Genomic DNA, 18,130 nt, shown 5'->3' on the forward strand with positions numbered 1-18,130 from the left:
GCAGGTTATTTTCAAAATTATGCTACATGTACAAATTTAAGCCTAAACATCTTATGAAACACTTTTTACCGCCTCAGTAAAATAATATTGCCTTAATAAATCATATCGCGACTTACATAAATCGCGCCAAAAAAGAAGCTGAAGAAAATAATGTGGCAATATCTTCTTTAATATACATTAAAGTGCAAAAGCAAGCAACTTCTCCCGAACATGTGGCTACGATTCCACCGGCAGTAGATGTAGTAGCAGCGGCAGCAAACTTGAATCAGCTGCCCAGCTGCGCTTATTATTTCATGAACTGTCCTCCTCTCCCCTCTTCCATTCCATCTACTTCCCCCCTCGTGACAGCCCCCTAACGCGTGCTTTGCATCCCCTCCCCACATCACCGAACTCTAGAGAGTTTAGACACCAGATTCAGTACCGCGTGTTCGCTGGAGATGGCTAGTCAATACGCTTTGCGTGCGACACAGGCCAAGCATTAAGAATCTGTTCATTCGGAAGTAACAATATACCATATGTGAATCTCATTTTGGTGAGCAAACTCATGAGGTATATGCTCTGTGGAATTTCCTGCAACAGTGACTGCGAAGCGAATTTCTAGTAAATAATAATGGTTAGAACGTGTAATAATAACCCATTTCTTAATCTGAAACCTCTGCCTTTGTTTACCTGCACAGTGTGCATTTGTCTTAAAAAATACACAGTGAACGTGCATTCTTAAAAACTACATTGATTGTGCCATTGATGACGACATTCTCCAATTAAGCGCCAGGCGGTGTGTCATCTGAAAACTGATAGTCGTTTCCTGCTATTCCTGTCCCAAAATAACTTTTTGTGAGATTTGAAATGAATTATAAACTGTTATGAAAAATCATTTGTCGAGGAATCTGGTAAGACTGAATAGTCAGTTTTGCCATTTTTGACTGGAACTTATTACTTGCGAACCAAAATGCAACTTTGCCAGGAAAATGATTCTACAAGGAAAAGAATGAGGAAAAAAATGCAATTTTTTGTAAAGTAGCTTCATGCCATTCTGTAGGATATTTGTTATTTTAAGGACAAACAAACTTAAGGTGCAATATGAACACTCTTATAACGTCTGCTCCGAGGTCTTTTTTCTCCCATCAGCTGATGAGTCCATCTGCTGCAATTTATGCAGGTAAGACACAATTATAATAATCGATCAATATATTTTTAAATGAATTAATTTTATTTAGTTTTATTTAATTTATTTAATACATCCTACGTATATTTAGACATTGGTTGTATAATTTTCGTGAAATTTAAGTGCATTTTAGCCCACCTAAAGTACAAAATTTACTATTTTTAGCCCAATAGGGCTATTAGTCCCGATTTTGCGTTGATTCATTTTAAATGTCGTCCACTATAAATGCGTTGTTTCATTTTTTATTCGAGTCTGTTGCCATTCGGTATAAGTCAGATCTTGATCTTTCATATTTAATCTGCTGGTATTGATTAACAAACTAAGCTGTTTTATAGAAATAGAAGTAGTTCTTAAGAATATTATTATTAGTAGTGTTTCTTTACATTTTGCTGTGGTTGATTTCAACAAAAAGGGTTTAATGTATGATATATTCATAAAAATCTTAAATATTTTTATGAAATTACATTACATATTTTTCACTTTTCAATTCTACCGAAGATATGGTAACATGTTAGATATGTTAATGTTAACATATTAGCTTAAATGTACATTCGACTAGTTTCATTTAAAATGATTCGCTGTTCCACAGGGCTATCTCTACGGATAATTTCTAACCCATAAACAGCAATAAACTTAAAAGTTCTTTTGTGCGACCGTTAAAATGTGAACTCTTTTAAACTCCCCCACATACTTTTGTTGCGAAAATGACCATTAGCAGGAATATTTTTTTTATTTTCCGATCATTTAAGTTAAATGCTTTTGCATTAATAACAAATTATATAACTTCTTATTTGATATTTTATCCAATTGCGTCTTTAAATACCGGAAAGTTGAGAAATTAATTATAGCCATTTTTTATGGAATAAATTAAATTTAATGAACGTTTTTGTTTATACAGTATATGTTTTTTAGCTTTTGTCGCGACAAAGGTAATTATTAGTTCAAAGTAACTACTTTGGCGAAATTGATGCGGCATTTCTAGTAAGTTAATTAATTTTGTCCGAATTTGCTTAAAATATAAATTTAAAATTTCATCACTTTTAACATGATTAAAAAATTCTTCGCTGACTTAATTCAAAATGTAAAAGAGCTGTTATTTCATGATAATTAAAATTTCTACTTTTATCATATTTGTTAAAATTAAAACAAAATAGCTTTCCGATAAAATAATTGAAAATAAGTAGTTTTTACTTTAATTCTTATAATATATCTTACTTAATTTTATTTAGTGGTGAAAATTTTAATTTCAATATTTGATTATTAGATATGTTTAGCATGAGATAACATAAAGGAAAGAATAAAGGATATACGTATTTTATATTTTCAGGCACTTATAAAAAATAAAGAAATGTGCATTTATGTACTCGCATACAATCGCAAATTTATTTCCTTGGCTTCTCTGTTTATAAGAGAGTCAGTTGTTTAAATTCCTCACCAATTAAACCTGAAGACAAAACTAGTAATTAAATTGAAACTTCGGTGCAACTGATGTATTTGCATTTGCTGCAGTATTGCAAGATTATATCAGAATGAAGCTGAAAGTTTACTCAATACTTCCATAAAAACTAAAACTAATCGTTGAGGACTAAAAACGAATACAAACATTAAAAACGCTTTTTTCAAAAGTCCTGCTAAATGTTGCAAAAACACATATTTTGAACATGATATTTTAACATTTTTATGAAAAGTAAATTTCCCTCAGGGTCTGGTTAATGAATAAAAGGTTATTCATTTTCATAAAAGAGGCATGAATCGATGTGTTGATAACATTTAGCAAACACAGCACTTAGCGCAGTAGCAAAGATAAACCTGTGAAAAACAGGTGTTTAATTTGCTAATCAGAGCAAGATTATTTTTTTTTTTAATATCTGAATGCTGCAAAAATTGTTTAACATGAAATATCTGATATAAATTCCTCAATTTTCAAATGTAGTAATTTATATTACGAAATGACGTATTTCCATTGAAAAATTCAAGCACATTTTTATAAATATTGAGCATTTAAATTAGCATGTATATGCTTATTTGATTTGATTATTCTAGAATGAAAAACGAATATATCTTCGAATAATATTTGTTTAAGCGTTGTAGCAACAATATGCCTTCACGCCTTAGAACTGCTTAACAGAGTAAACAATCTTCCATAGAAACTCACCTTGAGTTAATAAAAGGAATTTTCCTCTTCAAATAGTTCAAGAATGTGATTTTATGCAAATATACACATTTCAGACTATATGATTTTAGATTGAAAGACCTGTTTTCAAGTAAAGATTGTAGCTATTTTTCTAATTATACTGCGATGATTTAAATATCCAAATTTAAAAAAATTTTCAGCAATGACTCTAAATTTCATCTAAAAAAATCTCTAATTCAAATTTTGGAAAAATTATTATGGTTTGGTTTATTGAGGTTACAGCAAAGCACACTACGCTATCTGCCTAAAGGGAGGGATGTCTTCATGGAGGGTCCACCAGCGACTTACGTACAAGTCGCTCAACAGCGGTGGTTCGGTTCGAGGCTAGAATCACTCGAATGGGTTGACTTCATGGGCATTTTCGCGGTTTTCCGCATATGTAACATGTATAGGAGACAGTTTTCCTTAGAAAGTTCTTTACGAAGGCATCCCTTTCTTTAGACAGATAGCTTTGGAGTTCTTTGCCATAATCAAATAAACCAAACCAAACCAAGCCAGTCTTCGTGGAAGATTTTCTAAAGGAAACTGGCTCGTATACACGTTACACATAGGGAAAACCACGAAAACGCCCATGCAGCCAACCCGTTCGCTTGGATCGAAATCAGGTCGGAACTACCAGTTCGAAATATTATTATTTTTTTCTAATGGCCGTTTATAGGCTTTGTTCATTTCTAAGGCCAGAAGTGGTGGCCTTTTTATTATAGAAGAACCTAACAGGTGGGTTACCATTGCCTCCTCTGAAGGGGTTGGACAAATTACATCCATACTTTCTCCTGGGTTCGAACCCGGGCTCGTCGGTACGGCAATCAAAATCACGAACCACTTTTCCGGTCTAGGCAACAAATTGGAATTATAAGAAATTACAGAATGATTTTGCAGCCCCTTGAAATCTAGGAACTTCGTGGCTCCTAAAGTAATCAGCTTTTGACACCATCTTGATCAAAGACATTTGCATAGCACAGAATTCCCGAAAAAAGGAGTTTAGCCTACTTAGATATATGGTACCGTGGATAATAGCATAAAAACGCTACGTTACTTTTTAAACACCCTGTATACTATTCACTTTCCTTTATATGATATTTTCGAAGTACGTAAAAACAAGAAAAAGAAAATTGCATAAAAAAGAACTTTCAAACGTTTAAATCTACGTATCCAGACGATACGTGCGGATTCAGAGAGCAAAGTCTTGTATGTCCTATTCAAAATTATCGATTCAGAAATAAATTGCTTGTGATTTGTATAAATTTCAAAAATCTCTCTGAGAAGTCATTTATGCATGGAATAAAATAAAATCTTAGCCATTAAGGAAGATGATGTGATGTATAATTTAAACACCAAAAAGAAGTTTTGAGATTTTTATTGCTTTCAAGATAAGAAAAAAATTCAAAATCAAGGAAACTATAAAGTCAGAGAAAATTTTTCTGAATTCAGATTTCCAAAATTTAATCAGAATCTTCTGCCAGAAGGAGCTCAAATTTATGTTTAATTTAAGCTAGTAGAATGTTTAATTCGATAGACTGGTTGAAGCTGTTCCCATGTAGTTGGATCTGGGCTCAATAATGGATAAGGCTTGGGTAGTGTGTAGGCAGATTTAGAGCAACTAAAATCCGTCGGCAGAAGTCCTGTCGAGAGGCTGTTGGTAGGGAGAGAAGGATGCGATGCCCTCACACACTGTTTAATATGAACTGGAATTATTTTCAGCGAAAATATAACTGCTATCAATAGTGTTCAAAATATTTCATGTACTATAGCAGGGTTGGCCAAACTTCATGTCAGTAAGAGCCGTACGTTTGAATTCAGGAATGTTCGAGAGCCGCATCTATATTTTCTAAAAGCCACAAGTTCATTACAGAAGTAGTGGAGGAGGTTTTAAATAGAAAGAATTCCCTGATAACTCTGTAAAAAGAGTTTAAACTAATTAATTACTTCTTTTTGGAAACTGAATAGTTTTAGCTTACCATATTTCCTACATATTTTATATGCACGAGCCGCACAAACTGCCTGCGAGAGCCATATCAGGCTCGCGAGCCGCATTTTGGCCACCCCTGTACTATAGTACACAATCGATTTTTCAGTCCATGGCTCTTTGGAACAGGAGGCTTAGATATTAAAGTAATGATTACATAACAGTCATTTTCTACCATTTTTATTTTCTTAAAATTGTCTTCTAGGAAAAAAAAAAAAAAAATGATTTCAAAATTCATAATTTCTGCACTCATAGTGCTCTTGGCTCTCAGCGATGAAGGGTTATCAAAAAAGATGTTGTTCATCCATGCCGCAATATTTTTAGAATACAAATAAAATTGAGCTTTTTGAACACGTTAAACCAGCTGCATTATATAATAATAATTCATTAATTAAAAACTGAAAGCTTTCAGACTTTATATAAGACCCCGAGGTTTTTTTTTTTTTTTTTTTTTCTATTTGCACACTCGTATACGTTTTGAGAGCATTTGGACTAAAAATACTAAAAAAACCTCATATCTTTAGAATTTTCGATAGACATCTCGAGCGCTGGAGATAAATATATTTTTTTCATACAGTGTTGCCATTGCTCACTTTGAAACCGCTTTGAGTTTGTTAATCAAAAATACTTTAACGTTTAACAAAATATGAAGTAGACAATAAAACAAATACCAAATTCGGCTTCCAGGTGCTCATATTCAGGTGAAAACTACGTTGTTCGAAATCGGATGGTTATAGATACCGTTGCTTTATCGCAATGCATGCATTCATGCAGATTCTTCATTATTTAATTTCTTTAAAATATAATACAGGGTGATAATATTAGGTGACAATAATTTGAAAAGTGATACAACTCTTTTATTGCGAGACTAATCTGGGCTAATGCCCCTTTGGGATAAGTGATCTACTTCACTGTTGTAATACGATCGCAGCTTACGTTGCTTCAAGTTTGTATCTACTTGGCTGCTCATTAACGTTCTGCATGTGCGCTGTTAGATTCCTTTTTACCCCTCCCCCTTCCTCTAGGCTACGGATGGATTCTGAAAATAATAAGATTAATAGCAGTATTCGTCAGCCGTCGATGATTTCCGCCGATGTAATAGGCAGGTGTCTTTATAATAATGGCGATTTAAACACTTCCTCTTCAACACCATTTTTTTTTCCCTCACATAGCTCTAAATATGTGAATAATTTTTATTTTTGCGCTTTTTCAGAAACTGCATAGCGATAAAAAATATAAATTCGATTATCAAACGTTATTCGTACCTGAGAATTGTATAATTAATTCGAAAAAAGTAAAAAAAAATCAAACATTTCTGTATAATATATGCTACTGGACCTATTTTTTTATTAATTTCAATCGGAATTGCTTCAAAATCAATCAAATTCAATCAGAGTCGCTTTAAATTCGGGTGGACTGCACGGGAGCTTGATTCCTGCATAATTACAGCTAAAATCAAAATTACAACTGAAGCTTTAAATAAGATGAACTTCAATATTTTAATTTATTATTTACATATTTGGCATTCAATTCTATAATTTTTATTTTTCAGTTCAGTTTATTAATTTTTATTTTAATTCTTTATATTTTATTTAACTTTGCAACCGGTAATTTATTTTACTTTATTTTATTTTTTTTATTTTATTTATTCATTTATTTATTTTTTTTAAAATTTTGATCACCTTTCCAGACGGATTTTCCTAGGGCTCCGGTACATCTAATTTTAGAAATTAAGCACTCTTTACAAAAGTACTGCATGCAAATCATAATTTAGACAAATTTTAATTTAAATATATTTCACATTTTATCAGCTAAGGGTACTATTAATCATTTTAAGTCTTTACACTCACAGCCCAACATTTCGGAAAGTTGCTATTAGCGACGCCACTTGGAATATAAATAAAAGATCTTATATCTCGTACAGTGGCACTTACCAAGTCGGCTGGACGATAAATGACTGGATAATTTAATGTAACACAATGCAACGTGAGTTAAAGCTCCAGAATTTAGAAAAACTCCTTTACAAATATTTCAAGCAAACGCTTTTTTCAGACAGGTAGGTAGTATAAGGAAATACTGGAGCGTGTAGTGAAGACTTCTTGTGTTGTTAAAGTAAACTGATATGAAAGTTTCGTAAAATCTCTATAATTTGGATTACGATAGTGAATGCTAGGTTTAAAAACGAAAAGAAAAAAAAAAAAAAAATATTACATTTGCATCTAAAGAAATAAAATTGCGTGGAATCAAATAACAGATATTTTGGGGATACTTTGACATTATCACAATTACCATGATAGATGTCGCCAAATTTTCAGAATTAGCCAAACTGTGGCAACCATCGCGCATAATAATATTTCATAATCCGAGAAATGACAATTCAGAACCCATAAATTTTATAATTAAAGATATATTTCTCGGATTTTATTCTGTGAAAGGTCATTCTTCCGAAGCATTCAAAGAACTCACTCTCAGGTTCTTGAATAAAAAAGAAATTTCAATTAAAATGTGTTACAGACAAGGATATGAGGGCGCTTTTATTGAGTGGTCTCCAAAATGGCCTCCAGCGAAAGTTAAAACTATTCAGCCAAATGCAAAAATATGTGCACCACTTATCTCACAACTTAAACCTTGTCATTAATGACGGTGTAAGTGGCTGTAAAAAATTACACCATTTTTTGAAATACCATAAAATAAATACATTTCTTATATTTTATATCTGTAGGAAAAGTCGATAGGATTTGTCGATGGGATATAAGTCGTTGAGATTTGTTAGTAAATTTTTGCACGTGGTTTAATCCGAATTGTGTATAGTAAGAATTATAAGCGTATATTTATTTATTTGCATTTTATACATACATATATATTTTAATAGATAATATATATATAAGTAGGATTAGATTATCTCGTAGGAAATGTGAATAATTCTATAGAAAGATCTCGAATTTTCCTGAGAAATTTTCCGAAATCCTTCTGTGCAATCACAAACCCTTCATATGGATCGCTTTCGTCTTTTTCGCGTTTTTCAAAAAACGTCCATATTCCAGAGGTAAATTTGCTAATCAGTATTTTTAAAATATTTTAACTTATTTGACAAATGTGAAAACATTTCCCTGATGCGATGTGAAACATTTAATTTCGAAACAAAAATAGTATCCATTCAGAACAATACCTAAACTAAAAATAAGAATAAATAAGATTTTAGAAGCAATGAAATAAAAAGAAGTAAAAGTGAAAATAATTGCAATTATAAAACATAAACTTAGTTAGTGATGTTCTTATTTTGTCCATGTATTTCATGGAAGAATAGTTGCCAGAACCTCCAGGAGGTTGAACTTCTTCCACCCCAGTTTTGAGGAAAAGCACCCAGTGGGGAGTGGTCCGAGGGTTTCTCATCCCTCTACCCTACCACCAAACCACACGAGAGAACTTTCAGCTCGCCAGATATTTAGTGCCCCCACGCCACAAAGACACTATACATTTGCAAACATCCATGCCTTCTCCAGGATTCGAACCCGGGCCTTGGATACCACAATAGGCTCCGGTAACCACTAGACCGTCTGGGCGGCTGATAATTAGTGTAATTTAGTCTAATAGAAAAACTTATTTAAAAATAATAAAAACATTTTGCAAGGGCATAATTTATATTAATAACTAAATTTAATATTAATAATCATAGCTGCGTTAGCGCTAAATTTTGGCTTTGAAGGTCAATTTTTATCCTTTATTTTATCTTTTTTTACTTCATGTTTTAATTATATAAATTATTAAAATAATAAAATTAAACGGAAAAGTCGAAACCGACAATTCCTTTAAATTTTATTATTTTCCATGTAGCAGCATTCGCACAGATTCGATTCTTTGTTTTTTAAAACTTCATTTTAAAAATTCTTTTTTGGACTTTCTTTGGAATTATTAAAATAAGCATACATACTTATTTTAAGTTTTTCCTAAGACCCAAAATTTCTAGCTATGCCACCTTGGTGTATTCGAATCTTGGAGAAAGAATGCTTTGTAAGTGTGCATGTCTAAGCGGCATGGGGCACTTAAAAAAACTGACGAGCCTAAAGTCTTCAGAGAAATAGGGGTAGGAGACTCAAGTAATCCGAGAATCTCCATCAAAACTGGGCAAAAGTGTATAGTAATGCAGCTGTGACTGTTACATATAAGATCATTGGTGTAGTTCTGGTTTCCTGTCTGTTTCTTCCTATCTTATACATAGATCATATTCGCTGTTAATCCTACGTTGTGCCAGTGGTAGACACTATGTAGTGTTGATTGTGTGACTGTGATGCCTCTGTGTACGTGAGAAATGTACATTAAACTTTTATTCAATATAATGCAGACTTTGTCCCTCCAAAATCTGTTCTGATCCTGTTCTAAGTCACTAGCAGTGCTGCGCCGTATCGAGGTATCCGTCTGTGTGGATCCTATAATGACGTTTATGTCACATAGACTTTACGATGCCCTTCGTTATGAAAAGTTCACTTTAACAGAGTTGTTTGTTTGCCAATAGCGAATGCTCAGTCCTATGGTGTTTTCGATATTACATTGTGCCGGCCTAAATAGGCCCTAAGTAGGTTGGGCCCTCCAGAGGCAGACTAGTAAAATCTCTAAATAATAGTGATTCGTTACTAGTTCGTATCTCTACGAGTGAGTTCATTGCATGAAAGTTGTAGTGGTTTGTAGATACCAGCTAGTCTCTCTTCGAAAATCTTCCACGATGGCATTTCCTCCCCATCGGCAAATAGCCTCGAGTAGCTTTGCTTTAAACTAGCCTAACCTAATAGTGCTGGTAGTAGTAAGTCTAAGAATCGAGTAAGTAGTTTGGTAAGATTTAGTCGCTCGTCGACTTAGGAACGTTTATAAACTTTTCCAATATAAATTAATTAATTTTCATTGCTTTTTTTCCCATTTTTTGGGGTCATTTTAGATTACGGAAGGTTTCTTAGGAACGATAGACTTACGTAAAGCAGGAAATTAAAAAAAAAAAAAAAAAAGTACTAAAAAATCCAATTATAAAAACAGCGAGAACATTTCTCAGCATTCTTCGAATACATTTTGTTTTTTCCTTTCCCTTCGTCGTTCTCTATACGCAGCACAAAACGCATGGTTTAAAAAAATACATATGTATTATATTATTAACGGATTGCTAATTAAGAATAATGACGAGTAAATAAGATCACACTGCAGCGATTTTTAATTAACGTGATTTTAATTCCATTGTCAAATAACGGAAGTAATTAAAAGTCGAGCTCTTGTTGGATGATCTTCCGGAAACTTGTGGAATGCTGTTTGTGCAGACACACGTAAGAAACGGAAAACAAACAAAAATTCAGTACTTTGAAGTACAAGAAGGAAATAATGATAGAGGGGGGAGAGTGTGTATAAAAAAAAATCCCCCCCCCGTCGAAAAAAAAACAATGGGAAAAGCGCTTAAAACTCACTCTAGTTCGCTAGCTACCCTTCTGATCGCTAAATAACGGTAGCGTTTCTGTAGTTATTGAGCGCGCAGTGTGCGGGCCTCTGATTGGCAGAGAGCCTTTCGGAGGTCGGCTTGCCACTGGTTGAGAGACGCTGTCTGTCACAGCTGCCGTCGCTTGCTGCCAGAAATTGAGAAGGGAACTTGAAGGCGGTGGGTTTCCTTATTTAGCTGACGATCGCTCTTATGGCGCTTTAAAATTCCTAGAATATTAATTATTTTTATATATCTATTTCAAGTACACTTTCTGAACATAAAAATCACGTTTTTCGGTTCTAGAAAATTGCTTTTGAAAATTATCCCATTTTGTTTTCATTCATTTAAAAAATGTGCTTCATATTTTTATTTTAATTCTTAATCCTATTTTTTTTTATATGTAGTGTTTTTTTAATTAACATTTAATGAAAATAAGTAACAGTATGACAGTATTATGGGCAACTGATGAAAAATTAGCTTTATTTATCCGAAATATTCATAGCATATATTTATCCATGCTATTAAGCATTTTTTCTTTTAGATATAAACCGTATGTTTATGTTATCTCATTACATAAATTTTTATATCTGTATAAATTGTATTTTAGTGTTCTTTATTTTCTCAACTCAAAATGTATTTATGTTTACTCTATGATTATTTTCCAAATTTAACAAATATTCTACAATATTAAAAAAAATAATAATTATCCTTAAATTAGGGCTTGTCGTTAAAAATTTAAAAGTCTTTATTGAAATATGTGTGCATATACACATATGCTAAATATAGAGAATTTCTAATAATAATATTATGGTAGTTTTTATTCTAGTACATATATAATATACATGTGATGAAGTTTTGTGTTTGTCTTTGAAAATAATTAGTATAAGGATGAGGGAGTTGAATGGTTTTATATAAGGATATGAAGATGCCAATCGATGAAGTTTTTTCTCTCTTTAGAGTAACATTCATCGAATGAAGACTACATGGTTGAATCGATGTATAAGACTATCTCGTAGTTCAGTAATTGCAAACATACATTTTACATATTTACAACATTATATCGGGATGGAAAAATGCTATACTAAACTACATCTTAACCACACGAAGACGAGCGTGAAAAGAGCAAAATTAGAGATCAAAAACGGCGAAATTATTGTATACTTACATGGATATACTCTATTACTATGCTTTGATAGAAGTTTTGATTGAATACACTGTTGGGTAAAAGATCAGTTTCACTTTTGTAGCTATGTAAGTATGTGTGTCATCTGCGTTTTATATGTATCGTACGAAAGCTATTAATTTTGGAAAATGCCTTTCATAAAGATACATTAGAATCATTTTACTATTTTTATGAGTAGTCGTTTATATTTCACTCTTTTTATGACTAGCCGACTGCGAATGTCGTACATTTTAAATTTTCATTTCGAATGACGTCACATACAGTTCTTTCCAACGGAGAGGTAGGCCAGACAAGTATTTTTCAAACGAAATATATAAGACATCTCAAGTGAATTTATTAAAAAAAATCCCTAAAAATTCGATTTTCAAAATGCAAAGTATGAACATCTAAGTTTCAATTAAGCATGTGAGTGTGTAGAGAAAGAGAGAGATAGAATCACAATTTTTTTTTTCTTTTACTTTGCGGAATTGGTTCTAAATTTTTTATTTTTTTGTCTATACTGATTATATATAGGCAGATACATTTCTGCGATAATTAACATTTTATAATTGACAATTTAAAAATACTTTTCGATCTTTTTCAAATTTTGTAACTTTTCTTCTAAAAATCGTAAACAAAAAGAAGGATCCAAGTTTTGAAATACATAACGTAAAAATTATTTCATTTGAAACAGAAGGATCAGTGATATAAAATCTGAAATAGTGTTCTAAGAGTTCAAAAATGAGAAAAATTCCGAAATTCGCATCACAATAAATAATTCATAATATGGGCTTCCAAGTACATATGCTTCGGTGTAAGAGGGCGTGTATTCAAAGCGTGGCTACGGATGCCGTCGTTTTACCATAGTACAATAAACTCTCATACACATTCACACAGATTCTTAATTTTATAATAATAGAACAAGACAAAAAAAGTAACGATATTACATTTCCAGTCTTATGCTTGCAAGATGATTTTAAAGGTTATCTGAAGGTTATCTTGATTTTGAAGGTTATCATAAGAAGTTTAATTTCCAAGCAAATGTTAGAATTATTGGCGTCATAAAAATATTCATCTTCTTATTTTGTATTTTTCCATTTGCTGTCATAATTAAAGCTAGTTACGCCGATGAGTATCTAACCAGAAACAAGGAAAGGAAAGACTAAAAGTATTTACGGTACCGATGTTTTCTAAAAGAAAAACATGTTGCTTGAATAGGTAAATTTTCTGTGCTGTACTTTTTTAAACTATATTTGAAAAACGTACACTACAATATACATTTATTCAGCATTTTGAGGTGGCTAATTTCTAATTCGTAATTAAAAATAATAATTAGATGATAATCAGATGAGATAAAATCGATTATCTCAGAATGATAGTCAGATTAACCGTGTAAATTTATCTCAAGATTTTAAGATAAATAAAAATTTATTTTAAATTTAGATAAAGAAAATAAAGGTAAGTTGAGATAAATACAATTAATTTTGAAATTTTTCATTTTATCTAGAGCTCTTAAATAAAATTTAAGATAAATTTTATGTATCTCTTGATTTTAAGTAAAAGATAATTTGAGATTAAAATCTATTTTTTCTCTTAGTTTTAAGATAAATATATTGCACGATAAATTTTATATATATCTCTTAATTTTAAGATAAGTATAATTTATATTAAAATGATAATCGGATTAAATGGATAAACTTAAAGTTTAGTTAACTACAACTGTATTTACTATGCGTTGATTACTTACAAAAAATTAATTAGACACTTACGAATTATCAGTGTTCTTACATGAAAAAATTAAAATGCTGATTACTTTTTTAATCAATACAACTAAGCAAATTGACTGTAAAATTGAAAGAATGCAAAGCTAATAACTCCATTTAAGTTCATATCCCATGAATAAAGGTAACTTTGCTATTATCATACGTAAGCATTGTAAATTAATTTATTAAATAAATACTCCAAAAACTTCATATGATAATGATTATACTGATGATGAAAACTCTTGTATTAGCAAGGAACAAGCAGATTTTTTATGAAATTTATTTACATATTTCCGTAAATAAAATTTTATAGAAAAAAAGCAGCAATGAAATGAAATAAAGCATTATTAAACAGTTCTTGTTATTTGTTTAATTCACATAATTTGCTCCTTCTTTATAAACTACATTTATAACTTCATATTTCCAAAGTTTACCGCCCAGGCAGGAAAGTAGTTAGTGACTCTGACTGCTGTACAATGCTCAAATCCTGGAGAAGGCATAAATGTAATTTGTCCGTCACTTCATAGGAGGCAACGTTGACCCACCACTTAGGTGCCTCCATAATAAAGTGACCATCGCTTTCTGCCTTAGTAGTGACCAAAATGGCTAGAATCCGTCACTGAAAAAAAAAAAGAGACTTCCAAAAAAACAAATCATATTACTGATAAAAGTTTTATCAGTAATATGATTTGTTTTTTTTATATTTAGCAGAACTGAAGTCTACTAAAAATGCTTGAAATGCAGTAAAAAGAACCAAAATAATAATTTTTTTAATTTTAGAAAAATCAAACGAAAACATTTATAGAACTACGGTTGAATTTCAGCAAATATATGCTTTTAACATTTTATGAGAAAATACGTGATCTGCTGAAATTAGCTTAGATTTCCTTTCTGCACACATATACGTACATGACTATATTTTCTTTCTTTCATATTTAAATTTTTTTTAATTAAAATAATTTAAGAATATTCTGCTTTATATGCGTATATATATATATATACTTCCGTACGGACTATACTTTTGTACGAACAGTTTGATCAAAACTCACATGTCATACAAATTTTATAGCATTCAAATTTCATTTAATTACATTTACAATAAAATCAAAATATGTATATATGGCTTCAAGATAAGTCCATATTGCAGGACATTTTAAAGCAATCCATAAAGTGTTCAGTCCACCGAAGTAGCTCTCTATCCATGCTTGCCGAATATCCAAAGAATTTTTGCAGTTCAAATTAACTAAACTGTTGAAAAAACACTTTAAAAAAATAAATTCCAGAATTTCCATCGAAATTAAGCTCCCTTATCGAATTGTCTGTTACAGAAACTCGTGGAACATTCCTGTTCCATCACAGCTATTGCCACCTTCAAGATATTAATTTCCTAAAGCAGAATGAGTTAATTAATATAAAAAAGTGCTCTAAAATTTTCAGCTCTTCTTTTGCACCTATGCCTTTCGATAAATATTAATTTTTAAGAAATATGTATTTGATTTGTATTAAAAATGCCAAAGAGATGTAAATGTTCAACTTTTCTTGCTTTAGGTACGGGCGAGAAATTTTGGGTGAAATATTATAATTAAAATGGTTCATCGGCTAATTCTGGATACAGAAATGCAGGGATTTTTGTGAAAGAGAGATTTCAATTATTTCTGTGTTCCTCTTTTTGACGAAGTGGCATTGAGGAAGTGGACTAAATTCCTCTTCTATTATGTTCGTTTTTCTTTAAATTTCTTTAATTTTTTGAATTTCGGTATTGCTTGTTTGAAAAGTTTTGGTTTTAACATTTTTAAAATTATTTATCGCATTTATAGGATTATTTAAAATTTATTAATTACGAATTTCAATGAAAAATTAGTTCTAAATTTCTTACTTTATGTCTTTACTTATATTTTCAAAATAACATTTGGGCTTTTAAGGAATTCATATCTTTGGAATAATAGCTTTTTTTCATACTTTGCCCAAATAGCATTTGTCATTCTGCAAAATGCTTACACACTATAAACAATTCCTAGGAAAAGTATACAATAAATCTCAAATTTGATACCTTGCCTAAAAGCATCAAGCATTCTGTAAAATACCTGTGTATTCTATAGAATGTTTTCGTTTCATACATTGCCGACAATAAATACATGTAAGTAAAAGTAAGTAGGAAAACATGAAAAAAAAAGTGGAATGTGTACAGCCAAAAGGGTTGGGTTGGGTTGGGTTATTCAATTATGGCAAAGCACACGAGGGCTATCTGCCTAAAGGGAGGGATGCCTTCGTGGAGGACTTTCTAAGGGAAACCTCGTATACACGTTACACACGGGGAAAACCACGAAAACGCCCATGCAGCTAGCCCGTTCGCGGGATTCGAACCTACCGAACTACCAGTGTTCAGCGTCTTTACCGCTCGGCCGCTGGTGGGCCGTACAGCCAAAAGGAAATCCAGAACTGTGCTCATGGGATGGGGGACGAAAAATATGAGACCCTCCAAAAGTGTATAATATGCAATAAATAAATAAAAAAAAGTTTCTACTCGGAAAATCTAAACGATTGTGCTTCAGATGCTTAAAATGTGCCCCGTTAGAAAAATTGTTTAAACTAAACATATTTTATTTTATACCAACTAGATATTCTTTTGAAAAACAAATTAAAAACTAAAATTTAATTTATTAAAAAACTTAAACTTTATTGTTTTTTAATCGCTTACTTTATTAAATGAATACAGATAGATTAAATTAAAAAAATAAAATAAGACTTATGTTTGGGGGAAATGGCAACACATTGTGCTAGAAGTTGCGTGGAAAAGAAATTAAGGATCTCACTTTTGCCAAACTGAAGACGTTTCCCAAAGCGAATGGATGATATGCAGATGATAGAGTAAAGTAACGTAATGCAACACATATAACAATCAATTTTTCGAAAAACTTCGCTAAAAGGCTTCTAAATCAATGAAAGTTGTACATTATGGTGTCATCTATAACGAGTAGAAAAATAAACATAGCTTTTAATACTTTAATTTTCTATTATTGAGTGTATTAACAAACTTACGGGGAAAAAAGGAATGAAGTTCGATGCCTAAATCTAGTTGTTTAAATTAATTATGTTGTTCTTTAAATTATGATGCTTTGTTAATTTTTATTTATTTATTTTTTTTTAACTAAACAAAATTCAAACTTGCATTGATGTTGATTCGATAGAAAGTTATGTTTTTCGACGGAGGCACCAAATAGTTCCTTTTCATCAAAAGAAAAGTCTTATTCCAATTTTGATATAATCATTTAGCAAAATTAAATCAATATAAGAGATACAAATTACGAAATAGAACACTAACATCTGCATATTTTAAAAACAAAAAAGATGAACAGCCTAAAAACAAGTATTTAAATAAAATAAATTTCAGTTAATTTGTTAGAGAAAAGAATCAAATCGAATTCAGTTGATCACGAGCAAAACATGTATTTTGTCGTACGCGTAATCGATGAAGTCTAATTGGTGCTGACGACAGCTGAATACATACATATCGAGGATCAAGAGGGGAAAAAAGCAGCATCGCTGCCCAATCAGTTTCGCCAAATTTTACATTGTTGGCGACATTTCTGGCGCCGCGTTGATTGAAGTCCCGCAAGTTGTGGCAACCCATGAGGCGTGAAATCCAGATGCCAGATGCACAAGAGAAGGAAAGATTGAACCCGAATAACGGAGCAGCATTCCACGCAAGGTGCATCACTCCGGACTTAAAGAGCCGATGGTTTTTAAGTTGATTAACTTGACTGGAGTTTTCGGAGCTGTGCGCCGAAGATAAAGCCAGGAAAAATTGCCAAGAGATTTTCAATCCGCGCCAATTTTTACTGGTGAGTTGATAGTTTCGTTTTCGCATGGACTTTCGAAGAGAAAATAAACTAACTGCGAGATATATTCATTTTGAAGTAAATTTATTTATTTGCAGATATCTCAAACGAATAAGGTGTTTATTTAGTATATATATATATTACTGAGGATAAAGCAACGTGAAAAATAAATAAGAATTACTATGTGTGTATCACAAAATAATAAATAATACTCATAGTTTATTTTACAACTAAAAAAACAAAATTTTTAATTAAGATCATATCACAAAAAGCATAAAGTTAATTCTTTTCAAGTGTATAGAAATTAATGCTTTTTAAAAAATATTCAAAACAATTTTATAATATGTTTAGTGTATTTGAAGAGTAAGATTTGAAATTCAAGATTTCTTGAAATGTTTTTAATAATTTGAATACAAATACATACTTTAGTCTCGCTATTTTGTGTGACAGCGGAACATGAAAATTGAAATACTTCAAATGAAAACTTACATATTTCATTTACTTATATTATTTCAATTCAGATTTTGCAATTATTTTGTGAATTCTTATCTATTTCAAAGAAATAATTTTCTTTTGGAATTCGTTT

At 31.4% G+C, this 18,130-nt stretch overlaps 1 protein-coding gene across 3 annotated transcripts in view; it reads left to right on the forward strand.

Annotated features, from left to right (window-relative positions):
- Window positions 1-219: 219 nt before the first annotated feature.
- The window catches only part of LOC118192030 (protein CBFA2T1-like), a 138,470-nt gene continuing 120,559 nt past the window's right edge, over window positions 220-18,130 (forward strand). Inside the window, exon 1 of one of the 3 annotated variants that reach the window (XM_035362949.2) lies at window positions 220-1,159. In XM_035362949.2, the coding sequence (XP_035218840.1) occupies window positions 1,081-1,159 (79 nt within the window). In that variant the 5' untranslated portion in view covers window positions 220-1,080. Of the gene's footprint in view, window positions 1,160-17,377; window positions 17,548-18,130 lie in introns of those variants that run through there. The other 2 variants (XM_035362911.2, XM_035362944.2) reach the window with 2 other exon arrangements.

The sequence above is a fragment of the Stegodyphus dumicola genome, chromosome 12 (genome assembly GCF_044657685.1).
Source record: "Stegodyphus dumicola isolate Sdum_Otavi_A_Nest chromosome 12, ASM4465768v1".
Classification (NCBI taxonomy): Eukaryota; Metazoa; Arthropoda; class Arachnida; order Araneae; family Eresidae; genus Stegodyphus; species Stegodyphus dumicola.